The sequence below is a fragment of the Eucyclogobius newberryi genome, unplaced genomic scaffold (genome assembly GCF_026437365.1).
Source record: "Eucyclogobius newberryi isolate DKJ021-1_F unplaced genomic scaffold, fEucNew1.0.hap1 SCAF_1, whole genome shotgun sequence".
Lineage (NCBI taxonomy): Eukaryota > Metazoa > Chordata > Actinopteri > Gobiiformes > Gobiidae > Eucyclogobius > Eucyclogobius newberryi.
This window is the reverse complement of record NW_027315723.1, coordinates 23,311,568-23,324,165: the sequence shown is the minus strand read 5'-3', so window position 1 is coordinate 23,324,165 and position 12,598 is coordinate 23,311,568. Positions and strand designations below refer to the sequence as shown.

The 12,598-nt window shown below is 42.3% G+C and overlaps 1 protein-coding gene across 1 annotated transcript in view; it reads right to left on the bottom strand.

Annotated features, from left to right (window-relative positions):
- Positions 1-11,911, bottom strand: part of cd2ap (CD2-associated protein) — a 46,353-nt gene extending 34,442 nt beyond the window's left edge. The window contains exons 1-2 of the mRNA XM_072440478.1: positions 11,796-11,911; positions 4,518-4,676 (exon numbers count right to left, since the gene is read on the bottom strand). Coding sequence (XP_072296579.1) covers positions 4,518-4,676; positions 11,796-11,799 — 163 coding nt within the window. The 5' untranslated portion in view covers positions 11,800-11,911. The remainder of the gene's footprint in view (positions 1-4,517; positions 4,677-11,795) is intronic.
- Positions 11,912-12,598: the final 687 nt, after the last annotated feature.

Genomic DNA, 12,598 nt, shown 5'->3' with positions numbered 1-12,598 from the left:
CTTCCTGATTGAAAGTCTCATAAAACAAAACACCGTCTTGTAATAACCATGTAATAACCTTCCTTAAATCTCTATTGTTAAGTAAATCAATAAAAATGACAGAAAGAGTTACAAACCACGATGGATCTTTTAAAAGTTTGACTCCTGGTGAACATGTTTAATTGCGAGCCGTGGTGTGGAGGGACAGACGGAAGCGGAGGCAGCACTTTTCTACCGGGAGCAAAGTTCAATGGGCGGCAGCTCCTTACAGGATTACACCTCCCCTCAGAGGGTGAAGCGCTCAGCCGATTACCCATCTCACCGCAGGATTAAAGCGCCACAGGACGAGGGAGGTGGAAGTAACAAGGAACCAACAAGCACCAAGAGTTAACTTACTGTATATCTATTAAGATTTAAGTGTGTGGCTTAAGAGTCCAGGATCATATTCTGGTGCCTGACAGCTAAACTCAGCAACAATTCCTTTAGAAGGCTCTGGGACTGGGTTATAATTGTGATCTGATCCCTGAGGAAATGTTCCATTTAGGGGATATTGTTATATGGTTATTCAGTTTTTAGTAACGCAGTTCCTTTGTCGTGCTCTGAGTGACAAGTGTATGTAACCAGTCACAGTGATATCTGAACACTCTGTAAAATTGCACAGCTTTAGTTTGAACAGTGGGGTGCCATGATGCATCGCAATGCTTGAATGTCACGATACTGACAGTTGAGGGATTCACACTGAAAAACAACATTAAAACGGCACTACGTTGTGTATCCGTGCGGCATCTCCACATCAATGTCACCCAGTCAAATAAGAGCATCAAATGTCTATCTCCTCTCAAACACGCAAGCTCTGAGCACAAAGAGGGGCGCAAACACACACGCACACGTCCACTGTACTGGGACAGAGTGTGTGCACGGACAAGGCAGAAGATGGGTCTAACATTTACATTTGGAAAAAACATTTACTATATTTTTATGTGATATTAACATATTAAAGGCGCAATGGACGATTTTTCGGCGATTTGAGAACTCAGGTGGAAGTGCGCATGCGCACTCCCCCGTGCGGACTGATACAACACACACGTGCGTTTGTTTATTAGCGCAACGGAGCGCATCGCATCGCTCGTCTCCCGTAGATTTCTGTCCACTTCTGAGTCAGCTCGAACTGTCTTTCTCCGTCTTCATTTTGCCCCGTACACTGAGGGAACTATATTATGATAGATCCATGCGCTTAGGCACGCGGAAACGTGGGGACGAAACCGCACGTGGCTGCAGGTGAGCGGTAGGTGCGTTTTATGATCGATACGTGGCAGGACAAATGATTTATCCACTCCACGAGGAAATATGATAAAAAATTTGCTGAAAAAAATCGTCCATTCCACCTTTAACATAATATCATATATAGCATTTCAGGCTAGTCTCCAAGCGACGCAGAAGAAGAATCTGCACTTCCTCTACCTCCGGAGTTTGGAGAGTTGTTTAGAAGTGACACAGACGAAGAATTCAATGGATTTAGTGAGTTGGGGTAAAACTGATGCTTTGGTAAACTTGTTAGCATGCTATAGTTATCTGAATAACTGTTAATATGTTACGTTAACATACCAGACACTTACGACATGCGTTTACATAGTCAACATGTTCTCTAATCCGTTATCATTTTAAATTACATTTCAAGATTTCTGTTCTTGGTCTTGGATTTTATCAAATAAATTATACTCCACTGCGACTTATGTATGTTTTTTTCTTCTCTATTATGCTTTTTTTTTGGCTGGTGCAACTTATACACAAATATAACAGCTGAAAAGACGCAGAAACACGTGGAATATGATAAACAGGATAAATGCATCGAGCAGTCAATCTGCACGTAGATGATGTAGCCTAAATTGAACTAAATGTGCAATAAGAGTCTAGATTACACCCTATATGAAATAGAACAAATGTATCAGTACACATTTTGCCAAACGATAAAAGGATCCATCACGCTTTGCATGTGAACTGTTCTCATCTTTGATTCTGCAGGACCAGCAGCAGTTGAGCAAGCAAATCCTCACACTGAGGCACGTGGAAGATCTTCTGACATTATTTATGTATTATCACAGCTTTGGGACTCCGACTTGGCTTCCACTCCTTCAATAAATCAATTTGGAGCTAAGCATAAACAAACCATTAACTACCACTACTGTCAAGACCAAGTAATTACCCTCAGAGATGACAGGATATTGACATGGGCTGGGTATTGCCAAGACCCTCGCGATACGATACGTATCCCGATACAGGGGTCACGATGCGATGCGTATCCCGATACAGGGGTCACGATGCGATGCGTATCCCGATACAGGGGTCACGATACGATGCGTATCCCGATACAGGGGTCACGATGCGATGCGTATCCCAATACCGGTGTCACGATACGTATCGGGGTATCGGGATGCGTATCGGGGTATCGGTGTCACGATACGTATCGGGATACCGGTGTCACGATACGTATCGGGATACCGGTGTCACGATACGTATCGGGATACGTATCGGGATGCATATCACGATACAGGTGTCACGATGCGATACAGGTGTCACGATACGATACGCATCCCGATACTTGTATATTCCGATCCAATTCCCTCATTACAATACGTATCCCGATACTTGTATATTCCGATCCAATTCCCTCATTACAATATGTATCCCGATACTTGTATATTCCGATCCAATTCCCTCATTACAATAAGTATCCTGATACATTTTTGAAAAAAGGGTCTTAAAAATGTACCAAATGGTTAATGTTTTCACTCTGGATAAGAAAATGTATGAAATTTCATGTTTATCTACAAAGCACTTTTTTTTTTATAAATCCATTCTGCTCTAATAACTTCATACATCCAACCAACTGATCCAAATAGAAATATAAGGAACACATTCTAGTAAAGTATTGCATGTTTCTTGCCAAACAATTGGCCTGGTCTGAACAAGCTGCAGCAGCATCTTCTGCACAGATCAGCTTCTGATCAGGTCCACAGCTCCTTCTCACCTCGACCGAGAGGAGCACAGCACAAACAGCATAATAAAAGAACTATTCCACCTCGTTTGAAGCCTACGGGTCACAAAAATCTAATCTAATCTATCAATACTGTGACACAGTATCGATACACATATCGATACGGAGTCCGTGACGATATATCGCCGTATCGATATTTTGAACACAGCCCTAATATTGACAATGTTAAAGATGCTTAATTAGGCCCGAGCGCCACAAACTGGCGAGAGGCCTATTAATCTCGTAAGGCCTGCGAAAGTGCGCACGTAGTGCGCACGAAATCGAGCGCGAAGCGCTCGCCCACTTCCAAACACTCACTAACGCACTCCTCCACTCATGCACGCCCCGTGCATACTAATTAGTAGTAGGAAAATGGAACATTACCGTTGTAAACGGGCGAAGCCCGTGCAAAAGTGCGCACTAAACGAGCACTTTACATTGAGATGACGACCGCAAAAATTAACGAAAGTACCCGTCAGTGACCAGGGACCCACACCATGAGGTAGGAAAGCGCGAGCGCTTTCCGAAAATGTATAGTTTATGATATTTGAAAAATGGGAAACATCGTTTTCGCATCAGAATATTATTCTTTCTTTCTCTTTCTCTTTCTCTTTCTCTTTCTCTTTCTCTCTCTCTTTCTTTCTTTCTTTCTTTCTTTCTCTGTGCGGCGAAGCCGCAAACTGTAGCAAGAATTTCAGAAATCTCCCAAATTTTACATTTCTGCCGTTTGCGCAGATAAAGTCCGAATTGCGTCAAATTAGAATCAGTTGTTAAACTCTTTGCCCTAAACCTACTTGAAGTGAAATAAATTCATTTGGCGCCACAGCGCCCCCTACAGATTTTATATGGAGGTTAAATGTTTAGTTTTGCGAAATTATATGAAATTTGACACACAACTCAATTTTAGAATCCCCATCAAAAAGGTCAATGAGACCCATGTCATAATTGTTATGGCGTTGCCGTAACGATAACCGAAACCTTCCATGTTATTCCAATGGGGAAATTGCCAGAACATGTTTACACTTTAGACTTTCACGAACTCCTCTTAGGGCGTCAGCCCTATTAATCTGAAATTTGGTGAGACTCATCTTCAGGGGTGGACCATCAAAAGTTATCCACATTTTTATTCAAAGAGTCACGGTGTTTGTGCGGCAAAGCCGCACATTTTGCCAAGAATTCAAAATAAAATTGCTTTTTGATGGTAAAACAAAGGGGAGAAGATGTGACAGCGTCACAGATTCAGCAGTAGGCGTAATAAAAGGACAATTGGGGCGCATTAGCGCCCCCTCCTCTTGGGGCGTGGCGGCGGCGTAGCGAGGGCCGATCATTGCCGCTTGCGGCTATATTTTCAATTTATTTTTGTATCCGTCGAGAAGTCATCTTAATTTGACACATCTTTTTTAACCAGTTGGTGCAGGTTCTCTCCTCAGATCTTGGCCCAGGACTAATTATGCTGAGAACCGCGATATGTGGGAAGAACACGCAAACTCCACAGATAAAATCACCTTGACAAAGTTGTCCGGGAACAGCCCCCTCCTGCCGTTGAGCTCTCCCTCCATCCAGCCGTCCTCCTCGATGCAGCGGACATTTTTGATGACGTCGCCGGGTCGCAGGGTCAGCTCGTCCTCGTGCAGGGCCTCGTAGTCGAACTCCACCACCGCATCTGCACCGCACATGAGGAACAAGAAGGGCAAGGAATGCAGTTAGACCAAAAGTACCTTGCATTTACAGATGATTTGTACAGGAAAAACTGCCCTTGGGGAAACTTTCTGGATAAGGCTGCCCCAAATTAATTGTATGTTTGCTGTAAGCTGACCCAACATTTTACAAGTGGGTAGGTAGGTCAATTATTTATTTATTTTAACTTTGAAGGCACAAAAAATTCCAAATTTGTATATAATATCTACCCATTTAATAGTAATAAACTTCGTTTGGAATGTTCGGACACTTTGTTGGCACTCAAGAGTCACAGAATAGCGATCAATATCATCTTTTTCACCTATCTTATCTTATCAAGTCCACGAGCACATCACGCCCCATATCAGTATGTCTTAAAACCATCAACTAATTCTTAATTCTCACTCTTTTACCTCACTTCGACCGATCTGTCACCGACACACTGAACCGCATGACATAACCCACACATGTTGTCGTCGCCATTTTTTTTTATTCTGCCAGTGACCTGCAGTGACCGCCTGGCGTCGGGCTTCAACAGTCAATGAGACGTTCTCCGTTTGTGTTAGTTACATTTCTTGACGGTTTTCGCGACATTTTCAGCTTTAGAATATTTCTAGCGAGTTCCAGTGACACAAAATTATTCAACACAGCACTTTTTGGGAAAAAACGGTCGGTGAGTCAACACTTTTTTGCTCCGCCTAAAACAATGTGATCATCTTGAATTCAAACAGGCAGGGCAACTTAGTAGAGCTGTTTAAAGGTATTTCAAGGAAAACAAATGTCAAGACCGACTCAGAGTTTGATCACATTATTTCATGCTAAGAAGTATGCTACACCACTCTGGACAAGTACTGTGATAGCAATGAGATTTGCAATGGTATTTATAATATATATTTAGTGTCTTCTAAATGGGATTCGATTCACAGTGAATATATTAAAGCCAACCGGCCGCAATTATATTTGAGACAATACTAAAATATGAACTGCACAACTAATACAAGAATCATAAGCATTTCAGAACAACTCATAAAATAAACAATACAATTTTTTTTGCATACAATATTTGACTACCTTAATATTCACTTCTATCGCCTATTATCTATTGATAATTGCAGCAATTTCAATTTCGATTCTACTGCGATACTGTATACTTGTGCAGATCTACCAAGAAGTCTGGAAACGTTCAAGGTACAAATACAATGCAAAACATGTATTTGAATACATTTAACTGAGCAATAAGGAAATGAGGAACCAAACAGCAGCTTGTCAGAGGAAGACGGCTACATGCAAACATAAATGTGTGAAACAGAAAAATCATCCATTTAATAACGTTGTTTTCAGAGATCATGTGAAGTGTTATAAGAATATCACGAGGTTCCAAAGTTGTGTTAAGACCAACTGCAACGTGATCTTCTATCTAGAGTCTAGTCATCACAATTTGGTAGATATTCAGCCCAAATGCCTGCAATAACATGGTATTTTTATTGGGAATATAACATTTGAGATTTTAGCGTAAAGAATATCAAAAGAAGAACATTCATTGGACTTTTGTTTGTGAGACTACTGCATACTATCCACTTCAGCTGGATGTTCAAATAAAATGTGCACTGGCTGACAGCTGTTGGCCTAAAGCTGTGCCATGGACAGGAAATGCCGTTCAAGTTTCATGTACCAGTAGTAGCTTTATATTGCCTGAACTAAATAAATAACAAATAATTAAACTACATGGTTCTTTACATCTCATTGTGATTGGTTAAATTGGTCACTCCCCTCATGACTAACAGAAAAAGTAGTGGAGGGGAATGAAGTAGCAACAGTTTAATTGGACTATTATTAGTTTGGCAGTCGACTAGTCAAAGATCCTTTTTGAGTGATTGACTAGACAAAAGATTATTTCTATTGTTCAATGAGACTTTAAAAGGGAAATTTTATGCATTATCTGTACTGTTATTACCTTTAAACAGGCTCTTGAGTAGTTTTAGTTTGGTAATGGTTTATAACAAACAAAATTACATATGTATCTCTGCTGTTTAACCCCAGACTTCTTGTGTTTTGGCGGAATCGGCTGCAGAGGGAATTACACAGTTTAATATGAACATTTGGGCACATGTCAGGCTGGCCTCGCACTTCCTGGTCTCGGGACGCAGTTGAACTGATCGTGATTAGATGGGGGAGAAATGATCAAAACGAATCTAGCGATGGTTTTTGGACTTCCAAAACAGCCAAGAAGATTCTCAGAGCCAAGTCACAGATCAAGAAAGTATCAGTTATTGAGGAGATTCTCGGGGGGAAGAGGACTAAATGCTACTCCAGGTATGTCAAAAGCAACATTTTGCATAATATGTGTCTTTTAGATGTAGAATATTTCCAAAGAAAGTGCATTATTGATACAAAATAAAATGAATTTATTGTTTTACATTTTGATTTAATATTGCCACTGTCTTTGATATAAAATGTGTTTTAGAGTCTGTATGGATCAGATAACGGCATTTCTTAAAGTCGATTAGGCACCATTAATGATTAATGGTTGCAGACCTACGTTATTGTACGTTGGGGAAGAAAACTTCACATGTCCTTAAACAACAGTAGATATTCACAATTCCAGTATTTCTTCGGCAGCACTTGGCTCTTCCTAGGACTGTGTTAGAAGGACATTTAAATATTTTATCAAGTGAGAGCAGCAACAGCATGGACAGTGGAGAACAGAATGGTCAGAACAGATTCAAGAACAAGTTCAAGAAGTCGCTGATGCTCATGTTAACAATGGCACTGATGAGAACATTTTCAGAGCTGGTTTGTGTCATGTGGAAGACAGTGAGCTACACACTCTCCTCTCTGCTCTTCTCCATCCAATCCATCTTTCTGCTTTCCTCTTTGTTTGCTCTTTTATTAATGAGAAACACCATGTCCATCTGTACAACTGAAAGGTCTGCGCCAGTTTGTTCACATCAGAGCTCAAATAGTAACAAGCAGCTTGGTAACAAGCTGCCTCCCCGCGCGAGTGGGGAGGCAGCGGTCGTGCGTGGGGAGGCGGTCGCGACCGGGGAGGCGGTCGCCATCATTGCCGCTAGTGCGGCTTTAATTCAACTTTATTATCTCCGGAAGATAACCAGGTGACGCCAGATCTGTGGAGAGGCAAACCCACTCATTATTAAATATGCAAGATTCATAAGCTGAATGTCATACTGTGGAACATCTCAGGCAAATGATCACATCCCCATGGAGACAAGCAGCAAAGTTCCACAGTGCAGCTTTCAATGTTGTTTTCAGAGCACTTCAGCCAGTTGAGTTTCTTTAGCTGAATGCAAAAAGAGAAAGACAGGTCGCTGCCACCATAACCACTGCGTGCATTATTTAAATGTGCTCTTCTGCAGACAGCATCTTTCAGAGACGAGCCGTGTGACTCAGACGGGCTGCTACAGAGTGAGTGGGTGCTGCTGAGTCTGACATAAACTGTACCTCCACCAAGTCCTGTGTTCCACTCCAATCCTCTGCTGCTCTCTTAAATCACACCACTTTCACTCGACACCAAACATGCACTCACAAATGTATCTTCTCCCACAGATTCATTGGCCACGTCAATTTGGAATGTGCATGTCTGCCAATTCAATCAAAAAACATACAAGTTTGGTTGATATTAGAAGATCATACCACGTCAACACATTAATAATTAAGTTTTGGTTTTTTTTACTTTTAAATGGCTGTACAATTTTTTTTGTCAATGTAAAAGCAGCTATTTGGGTGAAAATTAGACCATCGTTCAGCATCTAGTTGCAGAGCATTTTATTCTTCGAGAAGCAGGAAGTTCGCCGTTAGCATTAGCTTTACCGTGGCAATAAACTCAGCTCTGGTCTCTGAAAGTGCTTATAAATTCATCGCGGAGGATAATTATGATGCTAGAAATGCTCAGTAAAGTGAGCAACACACTTGGACCACAGCAAAAGTATTAAACAAGAATTAGCTCCGTTTTTAAAAAGAGAGGGGATTAAAAAAAAGGTACAGCACTAACAACGTTCCACAGTAAATAATACTATAACAAGTTGCCAAAATCAATGTGCCGCATGTTGCTGGAGGACGGCCTGGAGGATGTGAGTGAGGAGAGAGAGAAAGAGGAGGAAAAAGGAAGGAAGTGAGGGAGGAAGTGCAGAGGCGCAGCATTCCACTGACCTGAGATCTGCTGAGCCACAGGGAAACTACAAAGCACTTTACTCACAGGTACACTTGGCTTAACGCTGCATTTAGCACATGGAATAATGCAGTTTTCTTTGTCGTTTCTATTTAGATCCATTTTATTGTGAGAGGCGTGTCACTTACATGTCAGACGACTCTAAACAGAGACCGTGACTGGACACGTGAGGGTAAATATTAGCTCAGAGCGAATTGTTTTGTATAACCAAGGCTGTTCTGCGAGTTACGGACGTGTTTATTTTGAAGTTCACCAGGAAATATAATTGAGTTTACAAGTGAAAAGTACTTTAAAAATAAATAGCTAGCTGAACAATTTGTACTACTAAGGCCGCATGCATTATCATATTATCATAAACTGTAGAAAAAGATCTGCTAAAAGAAGAAAGTGGCAACATTTTTACTTCTTCTCTTTGTGTGTTTCAGCAAAAATCGATGGGAAAAAGCTGACTTTTCACACCCAGTGCCGCTGTATTTAGCTATGGGGGGGTGATAGACAAAAATGTATACGAGTATCCTGTCTTGAGTCTTAAAACAGATCTTTAAACCCCTTGGTGGAGGTTTATTTCTCAGACAATGTGAAATGTCTGTAAAATGAACCACAAAAGTGCCGAAATATCACTGTATATCCTTATTTGAAAGTTTACAGCATAACTTTTTACATTTTGGTTTTTAATCATCGCTTTTAGTAGTATTTTTGACCATAAATGTTCAAATTTTGCAACATTCATGACGATATTACCTACATTTCGATACATTGCCCGCCTCTTTACTGCGCTGTCTATTACATGACGACGTGTATCAAACAAAAGACAACTTGAGCTGGCATTAAAAGAGTTACATCTGAAGAGAGTGTTCATATTGCTTTTAATAGTAGCAATAAAATATCATCCATTACTTTATATTGAATTCAACTACCTGTTTGTTCAAGCACAGTCAGTCCACTAAACTGGTTCACAGTATTTTGGTGCGAGGCGGTTGTAGGTTGTAGGTAAATTCCAGCCCACAGATGTGAATGTAGTCAAAGCAAACAGAAAGCGAGGGTCTCTCCGAGCGCAGACGTGTTCAAACATGGATCTGCGCAGCTTAACCACAGTCAGCCTGAAGCACCGAGGGAAACGGCATTCAAGAGACAAGTTATTGTTCAACAACCAGTTAAACATGAACAAAATAACTCTAGAACGGAGTATCGCTCATTGCAGTGTTGTCGTTTTTCAAGATAGCATCGTCAGGTTTCCAGTCAGACGGGGTCAAGTACTACAGTACGTTTTACTTGTACTTGTTTGTGAAACTAAGTACACGATAAGAATATGCAAAACGGCCAAAACAACCAGAGGAACAGGGATTTAAAACGTGTTTGAGGGCAGGCTGCTTATCATTCACAAAAAAGGTTTCGCTGGTCTAACTAGTTTTATTCAGCCGCTGCAGATGCTTTGGCAAATCACTAGATTATCATTTTTAACTTGTTTTACATTTTAAAAAGTGATTATCACTGGATTATAAGATTACATTCTTTGTAGATTTTCTTCTTATCTCATATAAACAACTCTGTGATTGATCAATAAGAAACTTTATATTATTAGGCCTGGAATGATTTTAATTCAAATTCATGTTAACAGAAAAAGGTTAAAAGCTTTTAAAAAAAAGTGGACTACGTCACTTTTCCTCCTCGTCTCTATGGAAACACTACGTTATTGCTTAGACTCCAAACGTATGCATTTGCACGGGGACAAACAGACAACGTGCAAATGCCAGATCTGCGAAGGAGTGAACCAGCTCATGGTTCAAAGACATGTTTAAGCCATTTCCAAGCAAGAAATAGACTTCAAAACAACAAATAAAGTCAACATAAGATACTTTAAATGCCATACTATGCAAATAGATATAATTTTGTGGACGTCCCCAACACAAAAGTCTCTTAACGCACCTTTAAATTTGAGGTGACACTGTACACAATATTGTTACAGTATCAAAAATGAAAAGGAAGTGAAGTAAATATAAGTTTTCACACTTGTGGGAACCAAAGTGACACACGCAACACTTCATCTCAAACTTGACACAGCAGAAAGCCAAAAGAAACCAGTTTCACAACATAACACGGCGTCGTCCACACACTGCACTTGAAGTTAGATGATGATCATGGCCTGGTTTCACAAGGCACAAGAATAAAACAACACTTGTCTAACCGCAGTCTGCTTTCGGGGACATACCTGCAAATAAAACCCAACTGACAACACAACACAGCACTGAAGCTTTGTGATTTGTTTGGGGGCAAAGTGGCAGGTGTTGACGGTCTCTCTGCAGCAGTAAAGTAGTAGTGCTGCTGTGGGTGTGTGGATGGGGATGTTGCACGGATGGAAAGAATGTAAAGCGTCCAAAAACAACACGATCCTCTGCCTTTTATCAGTCAAAGACACGCAGACGAAAGAGGAAGTGGAAGGCAACGCTGACGAGAAAGACTGATTGCCCTGATGTTTGGAGTTTCCTGTCAAGAAGAAGTGAGAAGTAGCAGCAGTAGCCCACAAAAAAGAAGTCACCAAAAGTCCAAAACAAGCACCAAGTTCAGACATTGTCACGGCGTGAACTGGACACGCACAGCAGTCGGCATATGCGGGCACGAGGGTACTTTAATTCACGCGTTTGAAGTTGTTAATTACCTTAAATACCCCGTCTGTTGAATCATTAGCGAGAGCTGCCAAATCCATGGAAAGACACAGTAGCATGATCCAGCTAGCGCGCTAAGCTAACATGCTAACTCCCAGTAACTGTTCAGAACTGCACTTTATCCTCATGACATTGCGGCGTTCACGCGTGGGGTTTGCGGGGTTTTGTTTGCACCGTGACATAAGAGGGATTGTGCGGTAGTAAAGCGCCACATCACGGAAAGAAGAAGAAGGAAAAAAGAAAAGAAAATACTCACCCATTCCTGTGCTTATTCCTCACGACTTGGGGAATGACTTTTGTCCGGGGGAGGCAGGAGCGGCGCCACGGCCAACGGAGCGTCAAGGAGAAGCCACACAACCACACAACAACACAACACAACAACACAACAACAAGGTGTGTTTGGCGTTCAGGCGAGCGAGAACGAGTTAGATCAGAAGTATATCCATTCGTCTCCAGCAGCAGGCAGCCTTCTTGACGCTGGTGGTGGCGGTGCCTGAAGTGCAGGAAGTTGCAGAGTCTCCACCTTTCTTTTCTTGGACAGCCCTCTTCTTCTCCTGCTGCTGCTGCTGCTGCTGTCGGACTGTCACCAGCACAGGCGACAGGAAGATCACGAGGTTTCAACAGGTCAGTCCCGCGAGAAGAGAGGGATCAGGGGGGGTGCTCCTGCTGCTGCCTCTGCTCCCATGGGTGCTCCTGCTGCTGCTGGTGCTGCTCCCAGGGGTGCTCCTGCTGCTGCTGCCTCTGCTCCCATGGGTGCTCCTGCTGCATCTGCTGCTGCTGCTGCTGCTGCTCCCATGGGTGCTCCTGCTGCTGCTCCTGCTCCCATGGGTGCTCCTGCTGCTGCTGCTGCTGCTGTTGCTGCTGCTCCCATGGGTGCTCCTGCTGCTGCTGCTGCTGCTGCGCTGCTCCCATGGGTGCTCCTGCTGCTGCTCCCATGGGTGCTCCTGCTGCTGCTGCTCCCATGGGTGCTCCTGCTGCTCCCATGGGTGCTCCTGCTGCTGCTGCTCCCATGGGTGCTTCTGCTGCTGCTGCTCCCATGGGTGCTCCTGCTGCTGCTGC